This window comes from Indicator indicator, chromosome 4 (genome assembly GCF_027791375.1).
Source record: "Indicator indicator isolate 239-I01 chromosome 4, UM_Iind_1.1, whole genome shotgun sequence".
Taxonomy (NCBI): domain Eukaryota; kingdom Metazoa; phylum Chordata; class Aves; order Piciformes; family Indicatoridae; genus Indicator; species Indicator indicator.
In genome coordinates, this window is record NC_072013.1 from 37905368 (window position 1) to 37932702 (window position 27335).

A 27335-nucleotide genomic window follows, 5' to 3' on the forward strand; every position below is an offset into this window, starting at 1 on the left:
ATGGGGAAGAGTGAGTTAGAAATATTAGAGGAGGAGCAGAGCTGGAGCTTCTCTCAGTAGTGAAAATCAAGATGAAGAACTGGGAGCTGAGTGGTCTGCCACATCTGCAAGTCCCTGAGAGGAAAGCAGCTTGGTGTCTGTCACAGCTTGAGCAGCCAGCTGGGCTCACCTGGTCCTCCCTTGGATCTGGAGGTGCTGGAAGGTGTCCAGAGAAGGGCCAGGAGGATGAGCAGAGGGCTGGAGCTGCTCTGCTCTGGAGACAGACTGAGAGAGTTGGGGTTGTGCAGTCTGGAGAAGAGAAGGCTCCCAGGAGACCTTCTTGTGGCCTTCCAGGATCTGAAGGGGGCTCCAAGAAAGCTGGGGAGGGACTTTTTAGGGTGTCAGGGAGTGATAGGACTGGGGGGAATGGAGCAAAACTAGAAATGGGTAGACTCAGATTGGATGTCAGAAAGAAATTCTTCCCCATGAGAGTGGTGAGAGACTGGAAGAGGTTGCCCAGGGAGGTGGTGGAAGCCTCATCCCTGGAGGTTTTTGCAGCCAGTCTGGATGTGGCTGTGAGCAACCTGCTGTAGTGTGAGGTGTCCCTGCCCATGGCAGGGGGGTTGGAACTGGATGAGCCTTGAGGTCCCTTCCAACCCTGACAATTCTGTGACTCCATGGGCTGGCTGCCCCAGGATCAGTCATGCAGCTGGAGAGAATCCCAGAATCCCAGAATTGCCTGGTTGGAAAAGACCTCAAGATCATCGAATCCAACCGTAATCCAAGATCCCCCTGTATACAACAGTCAGATCATGTCCCTGAGCACCTCATCCAAACATCTTTTAAACACATCCAGAGATGGTGACTCCACCACTTCCCTTGGCAGCTTGTTCCAGGGCCAAATGACCCTTTTGGTGAAAGAAATTTTTCTTAATATTCAACCTAAATCTCTCCTGGAGCAACTTGAGGCCATTTCCTCTCTTCCTGTCACTTGTTACTAGGGAAAAGATGCCGACTCCCACCTCATTTCACCCTCCTTTCAGGGAGTTGTAGAAAGCAATGAGGTCTCCCCTCAGCTTCCTCTAGTTCCCTCAGCCTCTCCTCACACTACTTCTGTTCAAGACCCTTCACCAGCTTTTTTGCCCTTCTCTGGACACACTCCAGCACCTCAGTGCCCTTCTTGGAGTGAGGGGCCCAAAACTAAACCCAGTACTCTAGGTGCAGCCTCACCAACACAGAGCACAGCGGGACAATCTTTGCCCAGGTCCTGGAAACATCACATGTGATCTCTGGCACTTTATTCAAGCAGAAGCCTTGAAGCAAAAGCCACAGAGCATGAAGCAATGCCATACATCCGTGCCCTCCCCACCAGCTGGCACAGGGTCTGGCAGAACACTACAGAACACTGGGTAAGGGGGTAGTGGTGTTTGAAATGGCTCAGTGCATCCCCTTTGCTGGGCAGCTTCCTTCCAAAACATATTTAAATGACAGTTTGTAGCATTTATTTGCAGTCTGGCTTTAAAAGAAATGAGTCATGGATGTACACACATGGATGTGAATTTGCCTGCGTATGTGTGTTGCTATCACAGACTGCTTTGGGTTGGACATTTAAAGTTCATCTAGTCCAACCACCCTGCAGCATCCACACACCTATACACACACATCCACCTGCCCAAATATGTCTCTTGGTGGGCTCACTCACACCCTAAGGCCACCCTAAATGCTGCATTTGTGGGATGAGCTCTGAAGAAAGAAAAAAAAATCTGGAATATTTGAAGGATGTTTTGTAGGCTTTGGAGAAAAGAAGTCTTTGATTAAAAAGTTCTCCTCTAAACGTGCTAAAATTGATGATTTTTAACCAGGCTGTAGAACAAGGCGGGGGGGGGGGGGGGGGGGGGTGTGGGGTGTGTGCTGGTGCTGATAACATTTGATCTTGTTCTGTGTGCTTGATCTGACTTTCCAAGGCTAATGGAATGCTTTCCACCCACCTTTCCTTTGGCTTCTCTCAAAGCACATTTTAATTCCTCCAAATCATCCCAAGTTCCCCCTTGACAAGAGCTTTTATCTTCTTGTTTTCCTCTCAAGGAATTACCCACCCCAGAGCCCTTTCTGCCAGAGGTACCTCCCCAAGGCTGCCTCAGAGAGGGCACTGCCTTTCCCTGGAGGGTTTTCTCCCCTGATATTCCATACCCTCTTGCACATGAGAGCCTTGCTGTCCTTTTTTGGGTGCCTTGTGGACTCACTCGTGGCTGGGAGGGATCTGCATTGCTGAGGAGGCTTTGGAGGAACAGAGGAGGTTCCCTCCCCCCTACTCTTCTGCAAGGAGTTTGAAAGGGGAAGTAGACTTGAAGAGACAACGTTTGGAGAGTTTCTTCCCACATCTGTGTTTTAATTCACTGCTTGAGGATTGGGCAGAGAGGAACCTCCTGAGGGTCAAGAAGGAGAAGTGCAGAGTCCTGCACCTGGGAAGCAATAATCAACTGCAGCAGGACAGGCTGGGAGGGGATCTGCTGGAGAGCAGCCCCAAGGAGAAGGACCTGGGAGTGCTGGTGGATAACAAGTTCTGCATGGCACAGCAATGTGCCCTGGGGGCCAAGAAGGCCAAGGGGGTCCTGGGGGGCATTCAGAGGAGTGTGTGCAGCAGAGCCAGGGAGGTTCTCCTCCCCCTCTGCTCTGCTCTGCTGAGACCTCACCTGGAATATTGCATCCAGTTGTGTGCTGCCCAGTTCAGGAGGGACAGGGATCTGCTGGAGAGAGTCCAAGGGAGGGCTGCAAGGATGCTGCAGGGACTGGAGCAGTGCCTGGGGAGGAGAGGCTGAGAGCCCTGGGGGTGGTTAGTGTGGAGAGGAGAAGACTGAGAGGGATCTGATCAATGTCTATCAATATCTGAATGAGTGGGGGGTGTGTGTGGGGGGGTTGGTAGGGGAAATAAAGGACAAATTTCTTGTTTGCTAGCTCAGAAAAGAGATGAAGGAAGCAATCCTTAAACAGATAAAACAGATTAAGGGAAAAAGAATGTTGTGGGGTTTGTTGTTCTCTTTGCTTGGGGCCAGGCATAATGGAGTTCAGCTGCCTGAAGCCAGGAGAATGCTCTGTTGACAGACTGCTCAGGGGCTGGCATAAGTCACCTGCTGAGGCTGTGAAAGCACAGAATCACAGAGTGTTAGGGGTGGGAAGAGACCTGGAAAGCTCATCCAGTCCAAGCCACCTAACAGAGCAGGGTCACCCAGAGCAGATCACACAGGAACACAAACTTTCATCACTGTCCAATTGTATCCTGGGCTGCAGCAAGAGAAGTGTGGCCAGCAGGGCAGGGAGGGGATTCTCCTCCTCTGCTCCACTCTGCTGAGACCACACCTGGAGCTCTGTGTCCAGTTCTGGAGCCTCTGTTCCAGGAAGGATCTGGAGGTGCTGGAAGGTGTCCAGAGAAGGGCCAGGAGGATGAGCAGAGGGCTGGAGCTGCTCTGCTCTGGAGACAGAGAGTTGGGGTTGTGCAGTCTGGAGAGGAGAAGGCTCTGAGGAGACCTTCTTGTGGCCTTCCAGTGTCTGAAGGAGGCTACAGGAAAGCTGGGGAGGGACTTTTGAGGGTGTTAGGGAGTGATAGGAGTGGGGGGTATGGAACAAGACTAGAAATGGGGAGATTCAGATTGGATGTTAAGAAGAAATTCTTCCCCATGAGGGTGGTGAGAGACTGGCACAGGTTGCCCAGGGAGGTGGTGGAAGCCTCATCCCTGGAGGTTTTTGCAGCCAGGCTGGATGTGGCTGTGAGCAACCTGCTGTAGTGTGAGGTGTCCCTGCCCATGGCAGGGGGGTTGGAACTGGATGAGCCTTGAGGTCCCTTCCAGCCCTGACAATTCTGTGATTCTAACTTCAACAGCAAACTCAGCTGGGTCTGCAGCATAGTGGCTTTGGAAAGCTCCTTCTACATTGGATCAGAGGAACAGAAAGCATTGGATCAGAGGAACAGAAAGCATTGGATCACAGGAACAGGCTGCACTTGCTCCTAGCCCTGCTTTCTGCCCTCAGCTGAGCTTTCATCTGTCATTAAAATAGTGAAGCCTATTTCCAACTCAACAAGTCAACAGTAACTGAGGTTGAGTCTGCTTGCTGCTCCTCAGTGGTGGTGATGTAAATGATGTGCAGGAGAGGGAATCTGATTCTTAGGAATCTGCTTCTGGCTGAGTGTGTTCAGTTTAATGGAGAGAGTTAAATTCCTACCTCTGTTACAGGGGTACCAAATCCTAGTGGGGAAGGAGACTGCTTACTATGTGTTGCCTCAGTTTTAAGCTAAAGGGGAGCAGAGTCCTTCCTATTTGCAAAGGAAGTTCCAGGAGTTAGCCATGGAATAGTCCTGAGGTGTTTCATTCAGTTTTGGTGGCTTCCAGCTGTTGTAAGGTAATCTTGTGGTGCTGCACCTTGCATGTGGCAGAGGTACTGACTCAGGGATGTTTCAGGGCAGTCACTAAGGCCTGGCTTGTGGTACTCCACATCTGACATGTGTCTGTTGCACCAAGCTCTTGGAGACCTTGGGAACTTCAGTCTGCTCAGTGTGCAAACCAGATGCTGCTTTAATAGAATCACAGAATTGTCAGGGTTGGAAGGGACCTCAAGGCTCATCCAGTTCCAACCCCCCTGCCATGGGCAGGGACACCTCACACTACAGCAGGTTGCTCACAGCCACATCCAGCCTGGCTGCAAAAACCTCCAGGGATGAGGCTTCCACCACCTCCCTGGGCAACCTGTGCCAGTCTCTCACCACCCTCATGGGGAAGAATTTCTTCCTAACATCCAATCTGAATCTCCCCATTTCTAGTTTTGCTCCATCCCCCCCCAGTCCTATCACTCCCTGACACCCTCAAAAGTCCCTCCCCAGCTTTCTTGGAGCCCCCTTCAGATCCTGCAAGGCCACAAGAAGGTCTCCTGGGAGCCTTCTCTTCTCCAGACTGCACAACCCCAACTCTCTTTGCAGTGCTGAAGCAGTCCATGTAGCACATCACTACAGCCTCCCAGGGCTCTCACCTTTGCACTTCAATTGCCTGCTCCTTGCTGGATGCTTTCTTGCACTGCATTGTTTTTGATGCTGCTTTTTGATAACCACTGGAAGACTTCAGGGAGTTCACCAGTAGTTGTTCATGTTCTTAGTGGATTAGTCACTCAACATGTGATGGCAGTTCTCTGTGATTCACTTCTGATTCATTTCAAACTGTACACTAGGTGATAGTGTTGGAGCCAGCATCTGAAGTAAAGACAATGCTTACTCTGTCTGCCCTGCTGAGGCCACATCTGCAATGTTGTGTCCAGTTCTGGGCTCCTCAGGTCAAGAATGACCTCAGGGAACTTCTTGAGAGAGTCCAGCACAGAGCCCCAGAGCTGCTGCAGGCAGTGGAACATCTCCTGTGAGGCCAGGCTGAGGGAGCTGGGGCTTGGAGCTTGGAGCAGAGGAGCCTGAGGGCTGCCCTCACTGCTGGGGATAAAGATGTGCAGGGCTGGAGCCAGGCTCTGCTCAGGGATGGCCAAGGACAGCACAAGGGGCAGTGGGGGCAAGCTGGAGCAGAGGAGGTGCCAGGGGAACAGGAGGGAAAACTTTTTCCCTGTGAGGGTGCTGGAGCCCTGGAGCAGGCTGCCCAGAGAGGTTGTGGAGCCTCCTTCTCTGGAGACTTTCCAACCCCCCCTGGATGTGTTCCTGTGTGAGCTGCCCTGGGTGACCCTGCTCTGGCAGGGGGGTTGGACTGGATGAGCTCTGAGGTCCTTTCCAGTCCCTCATGTTCTGTGATTGTGTGGAAATAGACCTAGAGAAGCTAACTTGTCATTCTTGCAGAACTCACTTAAGCCACCTTGGCATCCTCCCTGTTGTACTCCTGAGTGGGAAGGTCTCTTGTCTATAGGCAGGAGTCTATAGAACACACTCTATCAAGTCTGTTACCACAGATTTGGTGGCCACCAGGACCTGCTGCGAAGCAGACTGTCTGCTCTTAAAGCCTTGCTGACTGCCTTTGGAGTATTTTGATTCTTCAGCCTAGGAGCAAGTGATGCCAGAGTTATTTCTAAATCAGGGATTGAAAGCAGGCAGCAGCTGGAGCATGCAGCAGAGTGGCTGATGTGCCCCCCTGGGGTGTTCTGAATCTCACCTGCAATGGCACTCTTGCAACTGTAGTTTTTAGTTGCTTTGTGTAACTCCATAAAGTCTAAGATGTAAACATAAACATAGAATGGCTCAGGCTGGAAGGGACCTCAGAGATCATCCAGTTCCAACCTTCCCACCATGCCCAGGGACACCTCTCAGCTGCTCAAGGCCTCATCCAGCCTGGCCTTCAACACCCCCAGGCAGGAGGCAGCCACAGCCTCCCTGGGCAGCCTGTGCCAGAGTCTCAGCACCCTCCTACTGAAGAACTTCTTCCTCAGCTCCACTCTAACCCTGCTCTGCCTCAGCTTCAACCCATTCCCCCTTGGCCTGTCTCTAGACACCCTGATGAGAAGTCCCTCTGCAGCCTTCCTGCAGGATCCCTTCAGCTATTGGCAGGCAGCTCTGAGGTCCCCCTGGAGTCTTCCCCAGGCTGAACACCCCAGCTCCTCACAGCAGAGGTGTTCCACATCAGCCTTTGAATATCCTGTCAGTGACTTACCTATGGTGCAGTGAGTAGAGAAGGAAGAAGGACTTCAGTTTCCCCAGAATCTGTCAGCACAGTGGATATTTAATGACTTCCTACTTTTCTCACCCCCAAACAGGGAACATTTAGCCCTAAATGTCTTGTTTTGCTTTCACTCTTGTAGTTAAATGCTGGGGGAAATGTCTTCCACTGCTGCTTCAGAGAACAGCTATTGAAATACCTTAGTGCAGGAAGGGCACTTGGGCTGCACCCAAAGCAGCACTGCCAGCAGAGCCAGAGAGGTGATTCTGCCACTTTGCTCTGCTCTGGGGAGACCTCACCTGCAGTGCTGTGTGCAGCTCTGGAGCCCTCAATATAGGATAGACATGGACCTGATGGAGAGGGTCCAGAGGAGGGCCAGGAAAATGCTCAGGGGGTTGGAGCAGCTCTGCTATGAGGACAGGCTGAGGGAGCTGGGGGTGTGCAGCCTGGAGAAGAGAAGACTCCAGGCAGAGCTAAGAGCAGCCTGCCAGGACCTGCAGAGGCTACAGGAAGGATGGAAAGAGACTGTCTGCAAAGGCCTGCAGGGACAGGACAAGGAACAATGACTTCAAACTAGAGCAGAGCAGATTGAGATTGGATATCAGGAAGAGGTTCTTCACCATGAGGGTGGTTGCCCAGGAAGGTAGTTGAGGCTCCATCCTTGGAAATATTCAAGATGAGGCTCTGGGCAACCTGACCTAGTTGGGGATGTCTCTGCTGACTGCAGGGGGATCAGACTGAATGACCTTTGGAGGGCCCTTCCAGCCTGGACCATGCCATGCTGGATTTGCAGGAGGAAAGGCCAGGCAGCTGGAGGGCTGTGTGTATCTGTGCTGCAGTGAAAGGCAGCTGAGGCTCATGCAGCATTTTGCAGCTCTCTGTAAGGTGACTTGAGAGCCTGACACACAGCATCCCACTTGGTCTGGCATTCACTGGGTGGTTTCTGCTCAGCAGGGGCTGTGGTTAGAGGCAGGTATGCAAACGGAAACCAAAGGAGTCTGAAGCACACTGCTGGAGGCTCAAGAGGATGCTACAGGGGCACTGAGAGACACTCTTGAAACACAGCCAGGAGAGTTCTCTGCTTATTGCCTCCACTGCTGCACAAAGTTTGATAACACCAAACTGGGAGGCTTGGCTGAGACACCTGAAGGCTGTGAGGCCATTCAGAGACTTGGACAGACTGAGAGCTGGGCAGAGAGGAACCTCCTGAGGGTCAAGAAGGAGAAGTGCAGAGTCCTGCACCTGGGAAGCAATAATCAACTGCAGCAGGACAGGCTGGGAGGGGATCTGCTGGAGAGCAGCCCCAAGGAGAAGGACCTGGGAGTGCTGGTGGATAACAAGTTCTGCATGGCACAGCAATGTGCCCTGGGGGCCAAGAAGGCCAAGGGGGTCCTGGGGGGCATTCAGAGGAGTGTGTGCAGCAGAGCCAGGGAGGTTCTCCTCCCCCTCTGCTCTGCCCTGCTGAGACCTCACCTGGAATATTGCATCCAGTTGTGTGCTGCCCAGTTCAGGAGGGACAGGGATCTGCTGGAGAGAGTCCAAGGGAGGGCTGCAAGGATGCTGCAGGGACTGGAGCCCTGCCTGGGGAGGAGAGGCTGAGAGCCCTGGGTGTGGTTAGTGTGGAGAGGAGAAGACTGAGAGGGGATCTGATCAATGTCTGTCAATAGCTGAGGGGTGGGAGTCAAGAGGGAGGGGACAGGGACAGGCTCTGCTCAGTTGTGCCCTGGGATAGGACAAGGGGCAATGGAGAGAAACTGCAGCACAGGAGGTTCCACCTCACCATGAGGAGGAACTTCTTGACTGGGAGGGTCCCAGAGCACTGGAACAGGCTGCCCAGAGAGGTTGTGGAGTTCTCCTTCTCCATCTGGATGTGTTCCTGTGTGACCTGTGCTGGATTCTCTGGTCCTGCTCTGGCAGGGGTTTGGACTCAATGATCTTCAGAGGTCCCTTCCAACCTCAGGCTCAATTTTCAGTGCTGGAAACCTTTTTTTTTTTTTTTTTTTTTTTAATTATTTTTGCTGCAGAGTGTTTCTTTGGAAAATAATCCCCCAAGACCCAGAGGACAGATGTAGCCTAGAAAAACCTCAAGTGAAATCCCTGTAATGCATAGCTGAAGCAAATCCAGGAGGACATTTAGGTTCACCACCAGGAGCCTGATTAGGTTTCCCTCTGGACTTCTGCATGTGTTGTGTCTTGTTCCATGCACATCTAGGTACAGCTCTTGACCTCTGCATCTGCTTTAGCTATGTCAGGTGTGCAAAAAGCCTGACAACCACTGCAGAATGTTGCCATTCTCTTTGGTGAGTTCAATCATGCCAATGGCTGACTGCTATGGATTGGGAACTGAACTCTTTTTCTCCAGTTCAGTAGTTTCAAAGCTTATTCTCATCTGCCTGAAGCTAAGCATGGAAGGACATTGCAGGGCTGGGATCACTGTGTGCAAACATCTGCATATTTTGAGTGGCTTTGAGATAGCTCTTTTCCTCCTGGCCTTTCCTTATCTTTATTATTATTTTTTAATTGTTGTTATTATTATCACCAGTTGTCATTATTATTATTTGTTGTTGTTATTGTTATTTTTAACTGTTGTTATTATTATTTAATAATAATAATTTGGTTTTGTTCTTACTTTATCTTTATTTTGTTATTATACAACCTGATAGTGAAATATAGTTGTTGTCATATAGCTCTCATCAGAAAAATCCTAGAAGGGCTCAGGTTGGAAGGGACCTCCTCCACCATGCCCAGGGACACCTCTCAGCTAGACTCAGCTGCTCAAGGTCTCATCCAGCCTGGCCTTCAATACCCCCAGGGAGGAGGCAGCCACAGCCTCCCTGGGCAGCCTGTGCCAGAGTCTCACCACCCTCCTACTGAAGAACTTCTTCCTCAGCTCCACTCTAACCCTGCTCTGCCTCAGCTTCAAACCATTCTCCCCTGTCCTGTCTCTGGACACCCTGATGAGAAGTCCCTCTGCAGCCTTCCTGCAGGATCCCTTCAGCTATTGGCAGGCAGCTCTAAGGTCCCCCCAGAGTCTTCTCTTCTCCAGGCTGAACACCCCCAGCTCCCTCAGCCTGTCCTCACAGCAGAGCTGCTCCAGCCCTGGGATCATCTTTGTGGCCTCCTCTGTGCTCCTCTGTGTCCTTCTCCTGCTGGGGACAGCAGAACTGGAGGCAGGATTGGAGGTGAGGTCTGAGCAGAGCAGAGCCAAGGGGCAGAATCCCCTCTCCTGCCCTGCTGCCCACACTCCTCTGGCTGCAGCCCAGTACACAGCTGCCTGCTGGGCTGCATGAGGGCACTGCTGGCTCCTGGGGAGCTGCTCAGCACCCAACACCCCCAAGGCTCTTTCTCCAGAGCTACTCCCAACCCACTCTGCACTCACCCTGGATTTGTGCCTGGGACTGGCCTGAGCCAGCACTTGCTAAGTTAGTAAATCACTGCTGAATTTGAAAGAGGCATGGTCAGAATGAATGTTCTGAAAAAGCCTCTTGCAAGATTTGTTTTTCTCCCAGGTGTACCAAGAGTTCACTATCAATGCTCCTTCTGTTTTTTTCTGTCTTTCAGATTTAGACGGAAATGCTTATCAAAACAACCAGCTGCTGAAGATCATTCTGGCCATGCACCAGCTGATCATCTCCTCTGCAGACATGCTTCACAAACTCATGGATCTATATCCTTTGCAGCAGTCACCTCCCGCCAAGGCAGCGTTGGATAACTTGGGCAGCTTTGAAATGGGCAAGCAGAGGATATTCAATCTGTGGGGGTGTTGCTGTTGCTCTAATCCAACAACACCCAATTGCTTTGTGGGTCTGCTTGGGTCAGGGTTGGAGCTTTTTTTTGTTGATTTGGTTTAGGTTATCATCCACAGAGGAAAAAGACGAACCTGCAGTGTGGATTTCCAAGCAGGATAAACCTCCCTCCATGGGCTGGGGAGGTGTCAGGTGGATGTGGGCACCTCAGTCAGGGATGAAGTTTCAGATTTCTTTCCTCCTTACAAAAAAAAAAGGAAAAAAACTCAGAATTGTGATTTTTTTTTTTTTGAGGGGTGGGGGAATATGTTCTGATAGGAGCAGCTGGGTTGGAAAATTTCCAATCAATATTACTTCTTACACACTTCAAATGTCAATGCACCCAGATGAATCCTCAGCTTTTCCTTCTTCTTTGCCCCCATTTGGATTGTGCCAGCCTGGGCTTCCTGCAGATGTGTTTCTGGCTCACTTCAGTTGCTCTCAGCAAAACCACTCAAACCTATGAACCACACTCAGGGATTTTCAAGTGGGGAAGGAATTCCCTGACTTCTTAGCTTTGCAGAGGGTTTACTCCTAATTAGATAAAAAAAAAATACTTCAGACCTGAGATGCTGAGAATCTCCAGCCAGGTTTGCTACATTGTAGATAATCCTTTTTTTTCCCCAAAAAACTCTCTGTCTTATGGGCTTTTAAAAGCAGCACCACTGATCACAGAGCTTTGCTGGAGTGTTGGATTCTTGGTGACCTCCAGAGATCATCCAGTCCAAGCCCCTGCCAGAGCAGCATCCCCCAGGGGAGTCTGCACAGGAATGCATCCAGGGGGGGTTGGAAAGTCTCCAGAGAAGGAGACTCCACAACCCCCCTGGGCAGCCAGTTCCAGGGCTCTGGCACCCTCACTGGAAAGAAGTTTCTCCTCATGTTGAGCTGAAACCTTCCATGCTCCACTTTGTCTCCGTTGTTCCTTGTCTGATTCCTGTGCAGCACCCAAAAGAGCCTGGCCCCCTCCCCTTGACACCCACCCCTCAGCTATTGATAGACATTGGTCAGATCCCCTCTCAGCCTTCTCTTCTCCAGACTAAACAGCCCCAGGGCTCTCAGGCTCTCTTCACAGGGGAGATGCTCAAGTCCCCTAAGCATCCTCCTGGCTCTCCCTTGGACTCTCTCCAGCAGGTCTCTGTCTCTCTTGAACTGGGGAGCCCCAAACTGGACACAGGATTGCAGCTGTGGTCTCAGCAGGGCAGAGCAGAGGGGCAGCAGAACCTCCCCAGCCCTGCTGGCCACACTTCTCTTGCTGCACCCCAGGATCCCATTGGCTCTCTTGGCCACAAGGGCACTTTGCTGTCCCATGCAGAACTTGCTGCCCACCAGCACTCCAAGGTCTTTCTCCATGGAGCTGCTTTCCAGCAGGGCAGTCTCTAACCTGTCCTGGTGCCTGCTGTTATTCCTGCCCAGATGCAGGACTCTGCACTTGTCCTTATTGCCCTTCATGAGGTTTGCCTGCAGCCAGCTCTGGTTGGATGGCAGCACAGCCTGAGGGGTGTCAGCCAACACCCCCCCCCCCCAGTTTTGTATCATCAGGAACTTGCTGAGGGTGCTTTCAATCCCCTCCTCCAGGGCATTGATAAAGATCTTGAACAAAACTGGAGCCAGTCCTGATCCCTGGGGAACACCACTAGTAGAGTAGATGATCTCTGAGGTCCCTTCCAACCTGAGCCATTTTAGGATTTAAAGTCTCTGAGGCTTGCATGTTTGTGTAGAGTTCCCTGATTTGGTTTTGTGTGGCTGTGTATAGCTCCCTGTAAGGACATTGAAAGGGAAGGGCAGTTCTGAATGGCTCAGACCTTGCAAATGTCCCTGCTTCACCTTTTCCATCCTTAAATCAGGTGGGGGATTAGATGGTTATGGCTGGTTGGGAGCCACCTAACTTCAGGCATTCAGATTTGGGACCTACTTCAGACCTCACTGGATCTATAATAAGCCCAAGCTGAGCTGAGCACTTGTTTTGGGTGGATTTTCCATGTCTTCAAAAGACAATGGCTGCAATATCCACACACATTTTATAGAGCTGATAGGATAAAATATTAGTGTTTCTTTCCACAAAAAAAACCCCAAACAAAGAATCAGGGAATGGTCTGGGTTGGAAGGGACCTGTAGAGGTCATCATAGAATGGTCTGGGCTGGAAGGGACCTGTAGAGGTCATCATAGAATGGTCTGGGTTGGAAGGGACCTCTGTAAGTCATCATGGGATCACAGAATGGTCTGGGTTGGAAGGGACCTCTAAAGGTCATCATAGAATGGTCTGGGTTGGAAGGGACCTCTAAAGGTCATCATAGAATGGTCTGGGTTGGAAGGGACCTCCAAAGGTCTTCCAGTCCAGCCCCTCTGCAGTCAGCAGGGACACCAACTTCAGCTGCTGCTCCTTGGAGTGCTTTCTCCCCCCCTGAGCAAGCCCCTGCCCTGCTCTTGTGTGGTGGCAGCCCAATGATTCCTGTTGCTTCCAGCTCTCAGGCAAGTTGTGTTTTGTATCCTCTGTGTGTGGCTGTGGTTTCCCTTAACACTTTCCTACATACCTCCATGCTTTGGAGAAGAAATCTTCCATGCTGTGTGTGAAGATTTGCTACTTTGTGAGGTAAGAATATCCTCCCCTGGTGGCTCTTAGGCTGTGCCAAGCATAAAGCTTCTGCCTCTCTTCAGCTGCCACTACCAAAGAGGAGCAGCTGCACTGCTTCAGCTTTCAAGGCTCCCTTTGGCAGCTTTATACACACACACACAGACCAAAAAACAACACAATAAAAGGCTGGATTGACTCAGAAATTGTCTAATCCTATTCTCTAGGCCTGCTAAATAAAAATGAAGTGGGATATTGCAACTATTTTTATGTTAAGCAAAACTCTATTGTGCTCAAGAGGTAGTTCTTAGTAATTCTAATAATGGTCCTGGTTCACTTTTATTTTTTTTTTCCATTAAGTATAGTTTGATGTTGTAGAGAAAATAGGAAAGAGGGAGGGGGAGGGGAAAGGCAACTCTGATAATAGATTTTAGACACAATCCATAAAACGGGATATAAGTAGTAACAGGAAAGGAAGAGTTCTTTGAAGTGGTGCTGATTGCATTAGCTCCCAGCAGATTCTTGGTTGGGTCAGGATGCTTTGGTGTTTTGTGTGATCTGGGAACAGTGCTTTGGCTTTGGGTGGGGCTGGGAATATTTTTGCTTCTAGGCAAATTCATTGAATCACAAAATTGTCAGGCTTGGAAGGGACCTCAAGGCTCAGCCAGTTCCAACCCCCTGCCATGGGCAGGGACACCTCACACTCCAGCAGGTTGCTCACAGCCACATCCAGACTGGCTGCAAAATCCTCCAAGGATAAGGCTTCCACCAGCTCTCTGGGCAACCTGTGCCAGTCTCTCACCACCCTCATGGGGAAGAATTTCTTCCTAACATCCAACCTGAATCTCCCCATTTCTAGTTTTGCTCCATTCCCCCCAGTCCTATCACTCCCTGACACCCTAAAAAATCCCTCCCCAGCTTTCTTGTAGCTCCCTTCAAATACTGAAAGGCCACAAGAAGGTCTCTTCAGATCCTGGAAGGCCACAAAAAGGTCTCCTCAGAGCCTTCTCTTCTCCAGACTGCACAACCCCAACCCTTTTTGCAGTGCTGAAGCAGTCTGTGCAGCACATCACTACAGCATCCCAGGGCTCTTACCTTTGCTTTTCAGCTTTTTCAATTGCCTGCTGCTTGCTGGATGCTTTCTTGCACTGCATTGTTTTTGATGCTGCTTTCTGATAACCACTGGAAGACTTCATCTGAGGTTATTCATGCTCTTAGTGCATCCCTGAGCATGTGCAGTTCCCTTTTTGTATGCAGGGGTGCCCTGCACCTGGCTGGGATGGAGCTAACTTCCAGCAGAGCAGCCCCTGTGGTGCTGTGCTTTGCCTGCCTTTGCTCTGCACAGCAATGTTCCAGCTGCTGCTGAGCAGTGACTGCACAGCCTCAAGCCTCACTCTGCACCCCCACAGCATAGGCTGGGGGTGAGCGTGAGACTGGGAGGAGGCAGAGTTGGTCTTGTTAAACCTCACATTCCACTGACCTCAGCCCATGGGTTTCACCTGTCCAGTGCCTTCCTAACTGTGTGCAGCATTAAACCAGCTAACTTGTAAGAAATTTTTAATCTTGGAATTTTGAGTTCCAATAAAAACCAAGGTAAGCCTAGAAAAGGATTCTAACTCCAAGGCTCAGCCCTTGAAGCTGGAGAGGAAGAAGGAATACAGCCCAAAACAGTGAGCAGCTGTCTAAATCCCAGCCTTAGTGATGTTCCAGCATGATGCTGATGGTGCTGTTCCTGTGCTTTCCATGTTGCCCCAGGTACTGGATTACAGAGTTTTGGGTTATGTTCAAAATGGACTCAAAGCTCTCCACAACCATGGAGGAATTTCAGCAGCTGGTGAAAGCCAATGGTGAGGAGCTCCACTGTCACCTGATTGACACAACTCAAATGTAAGTCCCAAAGGCTCAATAGGATTGGGGGAAAAAAAACCCAAAACCAAAGAACAAACCCAAACCCTTTCGCTCTGAATTTCTTTTATTCACTTGTCTCTCCAGTATTGCAGGAAAATAGTTCTGTACTGGGTTTGATGTTAATAAGCCATGGAATCATGGAATAAGTCATGACAATCATGGAATTGTCAGGGCTGGAAGGGACCTCAAGGCTCATCCAGTTCCAACCCCCCTGCCATGGGCAGGGACACCTCACACTACAGCAGGTTGCTCACAGCCACATCCAGCCTGGCTGCAAAAACCTCCAGGGATGAGGCTTCCACCACCTCCCTGGGCAACCTGTGCCAGTCTCTCACCACCCTCATGGTGAAGAATTTCTTCCTAACATCCAATCTGAATCTCCCCACTTCTACTTTTGCTCCAGGTCAATATTATCTGTCCTTAGAGAAGATTATACATCACTATAAATGAAATATATATTACAGAGAGGAATAGTTTAGGTTACATTGAATTGCTGAGTAGCCTTTGTGCTGATTTCTTTGGCTTAGGTAAATTTTACTCCATCCAGGGAAGGTAGAAAATCTGTAGAGGGCCTAATGGTTTTGGGAGATCACTTGGAAGTCAGTGAGAAGGGAGAATATATTTTGACAGGGTAGGAGATGAGGGTGGGGGAAAGTGTGTTGTATTTCCAATATCTAAGAAGATAAAGTTCATTGCATTGCCAAACTTGTGATACTATTTTCTGTGATTTTAGTTATAAAATTACTTGTCCTGTCAAGACTAAATCCTGCAGCTCTACATCACATAGCTCTTCCTTGGGAAGAGAGCCTTCCTTGTTCAGTGAGACTAAGACAGTTCTGTGCAACACTCATCCTCTGGTTGGGAATGCAGAGCAAAAGCAGAGCAGGATTTGGCATAGATCTTTATATCTGGCTGTGGAAGAGTCACAGATTCATAGGAAGCTTTGGGTTGGAAGGGACCTCAAGGCTCATCTAGTTTCAACCCCCCTGCCATGGGCAGGGACACCTCACACTACAGCAGGTTGCTCACAGCCACATCCAGCCTGGCTGCAAAAACCTCCAGGGATGAGGCTTCCACCACCTCCCTGGGCAACCTGTGCCAGTCTCTCACCACCCTCCTGGGGAAGAATTTCTTCCTCATCTCCAGTCTTAATCTGCTCTCCTCAAGTTTCAATCCATTCCTTTTTGTCTTTTACAAACCCTTGCAAAAAGTTTTGGGTTTTTTTTCTGGCTTTCTTGTAGGGCCCTTTCAAGTACTGGGAGGCTGCTCTAAGGTCTCCCCTTTGCCTTTGCTCAGCAGCATGATCCCAAGAACAGAACCCTGCAGGACTGGGCTGTGCAAATCCCCAAGATTTCCCCAAGTGCTGGCAAACTGGAAATACAAAGTCCATTGGATGAGGGCTTGATGTGTCCCACTGATTCCTTTGCAGCTCTTAACAGTATCTCTTGGGTTTATTGGTTTGGTTTGGTTTTCCTTGTTTTTTTTTTTTTTTTTTATTTCTGGCTTAAAAGAAGCATATAAAAAAAAGTAAATCTCAGAGGTTTGAGGTCCAATTCAGACACTTATGCCTAGCTCAGCAATACTTTGTCAAACCCAGAAGTCTCTAGTAGCAGCTTGAGAGCTCAGCCCAGCCTGGGCAAGGACTAAGAGAACCTTTCTAGGGCCTCCTGATGGAGGATGATATTTAATTTTACACTTAGATGGGCAGGGGGCATGGGAGGACAGATGATATTCAGAGTCTCGTGATAGAAACTGCCAGAATGATTAAATGCCGGAGCACTGGGAGGTGCTGAGTGAAGACAAAGCTCCAGACAGCAAGTCTGGAAATGCAATCTGTGGTCTCAGGCTGTTTAGTAACACAGCTGTAAAGTGCTTGTATGCTACACCAACACAATAAAGAGTAACAGTGAGGCTTTGTCATACAACCTCCAATGCATGAAAGCAGCTGAGAAACCACAGAATGTGGCTGGAAGGGACCTTGAAAGCTCATCCAGTCCAACCCCCACCTGCCAGAGCAGGATCAGCTAGAGCAGATCACACAGGAACACATCCATAATGATTAACTTCTTACTGCAGTTTAAGGCATGGAAAAAAATGTATGTTAGGTTTTGTATTAGGAGGGGAGGAGAGAAGTTTGCTCTTCAGAAAGCAACTGAGAGTAATCCTGTCTCAAATTTCCTCCTGAAGAAATTCCAGGGACTGGTCTAGAAAGCTGACACAGCGTGTCAAGGCCAACAGCAGTAAGAAAAGGAAAGTCTCCCTTCTCTTTGATCACCTGGAGCCAGAGGAGCTGTCAGACCACCTTACCTACCTGGAATTTAAGTCTTTCAGGAGAATATCAGTAAGTGGTTCTTGGTTGTTTATTTGAAACAAAGATGGGAAGGGCAGAATCACAGAATCAGCCAGGTTGGAACAGACCTTTGAGGTCACCCAGTCCAACCTACCACCCAACACCTTCTAATCAACTAAACCCTGGCACTGAGTGCCTCCTCCAGGCTTTATTAAAACACTTCCAGAGATGGTAACTCCACCACCTCCCTGGGCAGCACATTCCAGTGGTAAATCTTTCTTTCTGTGAGGAATTTCTTTCACGCATCCAGCCCAAACCTCCCCTGCACAGCTTGAGACTGTGTCCTCTTGTTCTGGTGCTGGTTGCCTGGGAGAAGAGACCAAACCCCTCCTGGCTACAACCTCCCTTCAGGTAGTTGTAGACAGCAATGAGGTCTCCCCTGAGCCTCCTCTTCTCCAGGCTGAACACCCCCAGCTCCCTCAGCCTCTCCTCACAGGGCTGTGCTCCAGACCCCTCCCCAGCTTTGTTGCCCTTCTCTGGACACCTTCCAGCATCTCAACAGCTTTCTTGAACTGAGGGGCCCAGAACTGGACATAGAAGAGATGGGAGAAGGGTAGAAGTACAAGATTAACCCTGCAGTGCAAGCTGTTGGACAAGAAGAGCTTGTCAAGACTCTTTGTTTTACTACTCTGTGGAAAGTGGCCAGTGGTGCTTACTCTGAGTATCTGAGAGAGGGAGAATCAGTGTCTTAAGCAGCTGTGGAACAGAGCTGGGGCAAGGTCAGCTGGGAGGAAGGGGAGCAGAGCAATTGATCCTCTTCCAGATAATCTCTTTTTTGGTAGAGCAAATGGTGTCAGGAACCAGCAGCTTCCTTTGACTCCAGTCAGTAATCAGTCAGAAATGGGATGGAGGAAACTTAGACCATTCTGCTAGAATGCCAACCTCCTGTGGCTGTAGGAAACAGTGCAGCAGTCCTGTGTGGTGACTACTGAGCTGCCTTCACAGAAGGTGCCCAGTGGACTCTGCTTGCCAGTTTGGATTGCACAGAGCACAGAAACACAGAATTACTGAGGCTGGACTAGACCTCTGAGATCATCAAGTCCAGCCTATGACCCAACCCCACCACACTGACTCCACCCTAGCATAACAAAATAAAGACTGCACAGGCTGAGAGCTGGCTGCAGGCAAACCTCATGAAGGGCAATAAGGACAAGTGCAGAGTCCTGCAGCTGGGCAGGAATAACAGCAGGCACCAGGACAGGTTAGAGGCTGCCCTGCTGGAAAGCAGCTCCATGGAGAAAGACCTTGGAGTGCTGGTGGGCAGCAAGTTCTGCATGGGACAGCAAAGTGCCCTTGTGGCCAAGAGAGCCAATGGGATCCTGGGGTGCATCAAGAAAAGTGTGGCCAGCAGGGCTGGGGAGGTTCTGCTGCCCCTCTGCTCTGCCCTGCTGAGACCACAGCTGCAATCCTGTGTCCAGTTTGGGGCTCCCCAGTTCAAGAGAGACAGAGACCTGCTGGAGAGAGTCCAAGGGAGAGCCAGGAGGATGCTTAGGGGACTTGAGCATCTCCCCTGTGAAGAGAGCCTGAGAGCCCTGGGGCTGTTTAGTCTGGAGAAGAGAAGGCTGAGAGGGGATCTGATCAATGTCTACCAATAGCTGAGGGGTGGGGGTCAAGTGGAGGGGGCCAAGTGGTGTGCACTGATAAGCCAAGGAACAACAGGTTCAAGCTTGAACAGAAAATGTTTCAGCTCAACATGAGGAGAAATTTCTTTCCAGTGAGGGTGATGGAGCCCTGGAGCAGGCTGCTGCCAGGGAGGTTGGAATTGAATGATCTCTGGAGGTCCCTTCCAACCTAGCCCACTCTATGAATCTATGAAACCTCCATGTCTCCATTTCTTTCCAGCAAGAAGGAGCACCACAATCTTAGCTATCTGCTAAACAACCAAACAAAAAACCCCAACCCAACCAAACAAAACCCCCCAAACAAAATCCCCAATCCAACCAAACAAAACCCCCCAAACAAACAAACAAACAACAAAAACAAAAAAACCCAACCCAGACTAAACAAAACCCCAAACACTTTGCAAGCCCAGCTCTCATCCCATGAGAATTTCAAAGGGACTCTTAATGTCCACAACAATTTATCTGTATCTAGGTTGTGGAGTCTCCTTCTCTGGACACATTCCTGTGCAGACTCCCCTGGGTGCTGCTGCTCTGTCAGAGGGGTTGGACTGGATAATCTCTGGAGCTCCCTTCCAACCCCTAATATACTGTGGGACTGTGATAACAAAGCAGCTGAGAAAAATGCCATTTTTTGATCTAAGAGGAGGTTTTCTTAGAGAAGCTTTCCAGTAAGGATATGTAAGGACTTATTTCATGTCTGTTGTCTTCCCTTTGTTTCCTCAGCCCTGGTGGCAGCTCGTAAGATGCCAACTTTCCTATGCAGCCTGGTTGCACTTGAACCTTGGTGTGCTGCAACACTGCTTCTGGTCGGACAGGGAACATTAGAGACCAAAATCTGAGCTCTTTGACAGATCATAGAATGGCTTAAGGTTGGAAGGGACCTTAGAGATCATCTGCTCCAACCTCCCTGCCACGGGCAGGGAAACCTCTTCAGGGAAAGCAAAATGTTGTGGGGTTGTTTTTCTTTTTCTTTTGTGTTTGTTGGGGATTTTTTTTGGCTTTGTTTTGTTGTTGTGTTTGGTTTGGGTTTTTTATTTCTTTCTTTTTTTTCTTTTGGTTGTTTAGGGTTTTTTTAACTATAACAATAATTATTGTTGTTGTTATTATTATAATAATCTATATTTATTATTACCTTCTGTTATTATTACCTTCTGTTATTATTACCTTCTGTTATTATTGCCTTCTGTTATTATTGCCTTCTGTTATTATAGCCTTCTATTATTATAACCTTCTATTATTATAGCCTTCTATTATTATAGCCTTCTATTATTATTACTTTCTATTATTACCTTCTATTATTGGTACTTTCCATTATTATTATACAATTATTGGTATTTATTATTATTGTTGTTATTGTCATTGTTGTTATTATTAATAATATCAACATTATTATTAATAATATCTACATATCAACATTATTATTATTGACATTATTATTGATGATATTATTATTGTTGTTGTTATTATTAATATTATTATACTATTATTATTATTACTATTATTATTTTAAAAACCCCTAAACAACCAAAACAAAAAAGAGAAAGAAATAAAAAACCCAAACACAAGAACAAAACATCATAATAATAAATTTATATTATTATTATTATTATTATTATTATTATTATTATTATTATTATTATTATTATTATTATTATTATTATTATTATTATTATTATTATCAACTCCCATTTGGAGATAAAGCCTTGCAAGGAAAGGGGCTCCCCATAGATGGGGGAAGGTTGCAGAGCCAGGTGTTAGTGCACTTCTTTTTGAGCTGACAGGAGGTGAAGTCTCTCTGTGTGCTGTGGTGAGTTCCAAAGCCCTGCCCAGCTTGCTGCCTGCAGGCAGTGCTGGTATGCAAAGCTTATAGAAGTCTCCAACATCTGCCAGCTCCCTGCAGCCATGAAGTCATTACTGGTTCATGAGCATGACAGGGATGACTGCAGTCAGTGTCAGATGTGTCACAGAGCTCCAGCAGTTCCATGCTTGGATTATATGCAGGGTCACAGAATTGTCAGGGCTGGAAGGGACCTCAAGGCTCATCCAGTTCCAACCCCCCTGCCATGGGCAGGGACACCTCACACTACAGCAGGTTGCTCACAGCCACATCCAGCCTGGCTGCAAAAACCTCCAGGGATGAGGCTTCCACCACCTCCCTGGGCAACCTGTGCCAGTCTCTCACCACTCTCATGGGGAAGAATTTCTTCCTGATGTCTAATCTTAACTCTCCCCTCCTCTAGCTCCCCACACATGTTTTGGTCCTGAACCCTCAGAGCAGACAATAAGACGTCATAAATCAACAGCTGTATTCCTCAACCCTCTGCAGAGTGTGCTCATGGTGTGCTGAGCCACAGAATCCTTTTGTGGCTCTAACATGGCAACACAGACTGCTGGAGAGGCTGCAAGTCACCTGCTGTGCTAGCAGGCACTGAAATAACTGTTCATAGGTTTGGTCATTTCATGGAATCACAGAGCTGTCAGGGCTGGAAGGGACCTCAAGGATCATCCAGTTCCAACCCCCTGCCATGTGCAGGGACACCTCACACTACAGCAGGTTGCTCACAGCCACATCCAGCCTGGCTGCAAAAACCTCCAGGGGTGAGGCTTCCACCACCTCCCTGGCAACCTGTGCCGGTCTCTCACCACCCTCAAGGCAGTGAGGAAGAAATACTTCATGTCATGACTATAAAGAGCACAATCTTCCATGAGACATCAGCAGCAAAACAGGATGCAGGACATGGTGTTCAGAGGGTAAAGGCTGCAGGTACCTGGTGTTTGGAAGCCATTTGGATTGCTCATCCACACAGGCAGGGTCCAGTCTTTTGTAAGAGCCTGGGTTCCTTTCCCTTCTTTAGGCTCCTAAACTGGTCACTGTAACAGCAGGCTCTGTGTTAATTGAGTACCTGCTTGTCTGTAGAGTATCTGCCAGCAGAGAGGTGATTCAGTCAGCAGGGACATCCTCCAGATCAGGTTGCTCACAGCCTTGTCCAGCCTGGCCTTGAATGTCTCCAGGGATGGAGCCACAACCACCTCCCTGGGCAACTTACTGCAGTGTTCCAGCAGCCTCCTGGTGCAGAGCTTGTTCCTCACATCCAATCTAAATCTGCTCTGCTCTCATTGTTCCTCACGCTGTCCCTGCAGGCCTTTGGGAACAGTCCCTCTGCAGCCTTCTTGTAGCCCCTTCAGGTCCTGGCAGGCTGCTTTTAGGTCTGCCTGGAGCCTTCTCTTCTCCAGGCTGCACACCCCCAGCTCCCTCAGCCTGTCCTCATAGCAGAGCTGCTCCAAGTCCCTGAGCATTTTCCTGGCCCTCCTCTGGACCCTCTCCATCAGCTCCATCTCCTTCTTGTGTTGATGGCTCCAGACCTGCACAGAGCACTGCAGGTGAGGTCTCCCCAGCACAGAGCAGAGGGGCAGGATCCCCTCTCTCCATCTCTGGCCATGCTGCTTTGGATGCAGCCCAGGCTGTGCTTTGCCTTCTGTGCTGCAAGCTCACACTGCCTGCTCCTGTCCAGCTTCTCCCCCACCAGCACCCCCCAAGTCCTTTCCTGCTCCTCTCCATCTCATCATCCTCCAAGCCTGTACTGATGTCCAGGTGCATGATGAGAAAGCTGTGATATAAATAATGAACAGAAAGCTGCTTCCACTTGACTAAACACAGCTTTCTGTTTTGAAGTGAAAAAAGGAGAGGTTTTAACTCTTGGGCTTATTGAGTGTGTTTCATGTGCAAAGCAGAGCTGCATCTCCAGACAGGTCATGAGGAACATGAACCTTCAGAGGAGTTTTCATTTCCTTTTTTTTGTTTGTTTGTTTTTTTTCTGAAGTTCTCAGATTATCAGAACTACATTGTGAACAGCTCTGTGAAGGAGAACCCAACCATGGAGAGGTCGATAGCTCTGTGCAATGGCATCTCCCAGTGGGTGCAGCTGATGGTCCTCAGCAGGCCAACCCCACAGCTTCGGGCTGAAGTCTTCATCAAGTTCATTCATGTGGCACAGGTCAGTGAAGTCTGCACAAGTGTGGTGCTGCTTGGGTGGGTCCCTGACACAGCCTTTTAGACTGAGAGGGATCTGATCAATGTCTATCAATAGCTGAGGGATGGGGGTCAGGAAGGAAGGGACAGGGACAGGCTCTGCTCAGCTGCACCCTGGGATAGGACAAGGGGCAATGGATGGAAACTGCAGCACAGGAGGTTCCACCTCAACATGAGGAGGAACTTCTTGACTGGGAGGGTGCCAGAGCACTGGAACAGGCTGCCCAGAGAGGTTGTGGAGTCTCCTTCTCTGGAGCCTTTCCAGCCCCATCTGGATGTGTTCCTGTGTGACCTGTGCTGGATTCTCTGGTCCTGCTCTGGCAGGGGGTTGGACTCAATGATCTCTGGAGGTCCCTTCCAACCTATAACATCCTCTGATCCTGATCTCATGCTGCTGCTGTAGGGCACTGCTCTCCTGGTTCATACACACCATGTTTCATAGCAGCTGTTCAGATCCTACAGTGCCACCATGGCATCCTCACAGCCATTCTGACCAAACCCAGGCTTGTTTTTGGACTGGCTGGGTGAAATTCCAAGCTGGGATGGCACTTTCCAAAGCATGAACCACTCCCATGCCTGTGGCTGCAGTTAGAAGCACATCTCCCAGCTACACCTGGCTTGACAGCAGCAGAGTCATGGTGCTGTTAGTATTTTTTTGCAGTGGTTCCTCTTTGTGGTGGACTGTGGGAAGAGGAAATGCTTTGAAAACTTAACTGTACCTGCAGGATGAATATCTGCTTTAATAAGAGTAGAATAAGTACATGGTTCACAGAATCACAGAGTGTGAAGGGCAGGAAGGGACCTCCAAAGCTCATCCAGTCCAGCCCCCCTGCCCTGATCCCAGAGCAGGGTCACCTAGAGCAGGTCACACAAGAACACATCCAGGCAGGTCTTGAATACCTCCAGAGAGGGAGACTCCACAACCCCCCTGGGCAGCCTGTGCCAGGGCTCTGTCACCCTCACAGGGGAATAATTCTTCCTCCTGTTTCCATGGAACTTCCTATGCCTCAGCTTCCACCACTGCCCCTTGTGCTGGCATTGGGCATCACCCAGCAGAGCCTGGCTCCAGCCTCTGGGCACTCCCCCTGCACATCTTTATCAACAGCAATGAGGTCACCTCTCAGGCTCCTCCTCTCCAAGCTACAGAGCCCTCAGCTCCCTCATAAGGAAGATGTTCCACTGCCTGCAGCAGCTTTCTGGCTCTGCCTTCAGGCAGTTCCCTGAGGTCCTTCTTGACCTGAGGGGCCCAGGACTGGACACAATATTCCAGATGTGGCCTCACCAGGGCAGAGCAGAGGGAGAGGAGAACCTCTCTGGACCTACTCACAACAGCCCTTCTAATCCCCCCCAGGATGCCCTTGGCCTTCTTGGCCACCAGAGCACATTGCTGGCTCATGGTCAACCTCCCATCCACCAGGACCCCCAGGTCCTTGTCCCCTTCACTGCTCTCCAGCACCTCAGTCCCCAGCCCATACTGACACATGGGGTAAAGTCCCAACTCATCACCAAAAGGCATTAGGTCAAGTGGGAGGTGGCACAAAACCTGTAAGACCAGAGGAAAGCAACAGAGGAAATACAGAATTTGAATGTGCATGTTGGAGACCCTGAACCTTTGCTGAATACTGGGTTTGATGATGGCTTTTTGTGTGTGTGTGTCACTACAGAAGCTCCACCAGCTGCAGAACTTCAATACATTGATGGCAGTGATAGGAGGCCTCTGTCACAGTTCCATTTCCAGACTGAAGGAGACAAGCTCCTGTGTTCCTCATGATGTAATCAAGGTTGGTGTTGCTCCCCTATGGTTCACAAATAAGATAACTCTTAACTGTTTTGGTCACTGCACACACAGAAATAACCTCACATCACTGGGAAAGGTGGAGAGCAAGACAGTAACTAAGGAGGAAAATACTTCCTTTGGTTTTGGAAGGTTCTGCTTTGTGATTTCACCATTCTCCTACTGAAGAACTTCTTCCTCAGCTCCAGTCTAACCCTGCTCTAACCTTCCTTCCTCAGCTCCACTCTAACCCTGCTCTGCCTCAGCTTCAAACCATTCCCCCTTGGCCTGTCTCTGGACACCCTGATGAGAAGTCCCTCTGCAGCCTTCCTGCAGGATCCCTTCAGCTATTGGCAGGCAGCTCTGAGGTCCCCTCAGAGCCTTCTCTTCTCCAGGCTGAACACCCACAGCTTGAATGATCATTGCTTACCTGGAGTAGAGACCAGAAGTTTGACCGCCCAGTGGTAATGGTTGCAGCTCTCAGGATCTATTAAAACCACTGAGGCAGGCAGGTTCAGAAGCAGGCTGTGCCATCCTAGGGAGTGGGCTCAGGGTTTGAACAGCTTCTTGCATGGAGCAAGTGTATGCAAGTGCTGATGGAAAACATGGAAACCAAGGCTGGTAATTAGTGACTGGAGAACAGAGTCCTGCACCTGGGAAGCAATAATCAACTGCAGCAGGACAGGCTGGGAGGGGATCTGCTGGAGAGCAGCCCCAAGGAGAAGGACCTGGGAGTGCTGGTGGATAACAAGTTCTGCATGGCACAGCAATGTGCCCTGGGGGCCAAGAAGGCCAAGGGGGTCCTGGGGGGCATTCAGAGGAGTGTGTGCAGCAGAGCCAGGGAGGTTCTCCTTCCCTTCTCCTCTGCCCTGCTGAGACCTCACCTGGAATACTGCATCCAGTTGTGGGCTGCCCAGTTCAGGAGGGACAGGGATCTGCTGGAGAGAGTCCAAGGGAGGGCTGCAAGGATGCTGAAGGGACTGGAGCAGTGCCTGGGGAGGAGAGGCTGAGAGCCCTGGGGCTGGTTAGTGTGGAGAGGAGAAGACTGAGAGGGATCTGATCAATGTCTATCAATAGCTGAGGGCTGGGGGTCAAGAGGGAGGGGACAGGGACAGGCTCTGCTCAGTTGTGCCCTGGGATAGGACAAGGGGCAATGGAGAGAAACTGCAGCACAGGAGGTTGCACCTCACCATGAGGAGGAACTTCTTGACTGTGAGGGTCCCAGAGCACTGGAACAGGCTGCCCAGAGAGGTTGTGGAGTCTCCTTCTCTGGAGCCTTTCCAGCCCCATCTGGACGTGTTCCTGTGTGACCTCTGCTGGAGTCTCTGGTCCTGCTCTGGCAGGGGGGCTGGACTGGATGATCTCTGGGGGACCCTTCCAACCCCTGACATCCTCTGATCCTGTGAGAGCACCCTTTAAAGTTTCACTGTAATTAACCAGTTGGTGAAGGTTAAAGATCAAAGGGTCAGACAGGACCTTCCACAAGAAAGTATTGTCTGTGTCACTGATTGTCTGTGGAGTCAGCTTTGTACTTGTCTAGTTTTAAGCAAGAGAAGTGCTTACACTGCTGGACTTCAGATTCATTGGGCCCTTCAATGTCCTTTATGTTGTTTCTTCTGCAGCTGTAGAAGAAGTTAGAATCATAGAATCATTGACTGCTTTGGGTTGAAGCAACCTCCAAAGCTCATCCAGTCCAACCCCCTCTGCAGTCAGCAGGGACATCCCCAACTAGATCAGGTTGCTCAGAGCCTTGTCCAGCCTGACCTTGAATGTCTGCAGGGATGGGGCCACAACCACCTCCCTGGGCAACCTGTTGCAGTGTTCCAGCAGCCTCCTGGTGCAGAACTTGTTCCTCACATCCAATCTCAATCTGCTCTGCTCTCATTTCAAACCATTGTCCCTCATCCAGTCCCTGCAGACCTTTGGGAACAGTCCCTCTGCAGCCTTCTTGGAGCCCCTTCAGGTCCTGGCAGGCTGCTCTTAGGTCTGCCTGGAGCCTTCTCTTCTCCAGGCTGCACACCCCCAGCTCCCTCAGCCTGTCCTCAGAGCAAAGCTGCTCCAAGCCCTTAACATTTTCCTGGCCCTCCTTGGGACCCTCTCCATCAGGTCCATGTCCTTCCTGTGCTGAGGGCTCCAGAGCTGGATGCAGCACTGCAGGTGAGGTCTCCCCAGAGCAGAGCAGAGAGGCAGGATCCCCTCTCTCCAGCTGCTTTGGATGCAGCCCAGGCTGCCACTGGCCTTCTGTGCTGCAAGCTCACAGGTGCAGTAGGTCACTGTGTGATGGCACCACAGGGCAGTGTAGAGTTTCTCTGCCAGGACTTTCCAATGCCAGCAGTTCCAGATGGTGACCTGGCAACCAGAGAAGTGCATTCCACATTGTAAGGTGAAGCTGATTGCTGTGATCAAGCTCAGAGAGCTTGTGCTGTGCTGATGCATTAACTGTGATTTGAGAGAATCCTGCTGCTTTTCTTGGACTAAGTAGGGAATGGGGAAGGTCAGTGTTATGGATCAAGCTATGGATTATCTCTAGATAGAGAGTTACAGGATGGGATGAATCCCTAACTGCATTTGAAGCCTACAATTTTGGAATCCTTTATCAAGAGTGGCTGTGAGTGAACCCTTTAGCCATAGGATGGGAGATTCTGGTGTTCACAGCTCCACACGACATTAGAGGTTGGAAGGGAGCTC

At 49.8% G+C, this 27335-nt stretch overlaps 1 protein-coding gene across 1 annotated transcript in view; it reads left to right on the forward strand.

The window, feature by feature from the left end:
- Nucleotides 1-27335, forward strand: part of RASGRP1 (RAS guanyl releasing protein 1) — a 51953-nt gene that overhangs the window by 9554 nt on the left and 15064 nt on the right. The window contains exons 3-8 of the mRNA XM_054400094.1: nucleotides 10170-10275; nucleotides 12922-12984; nucleotides 14719-14850; nucleotides 17059-17212; nucleotides 22665-22838; nucleotides 24538-24654. Of these exons, the coding sequence (XP_054256069.1) occupies nucleotides 10170-10275; nucleotides 12922-12984; nucleotides 14719-14850; nucleotides 17059-17212; nucleotides 22665-22838; nucleotides 24538-24654 (746 nt within the window). The remainder of the gene's footprint in view (nucleotides 1-10169; nucleotides 10276-12921; nucleotides 12985-14718; nucleotides 14851-17058; nucleotides 17213-22664; nucleotides 22839-24537; nucleotides 24655-27335) is intronic.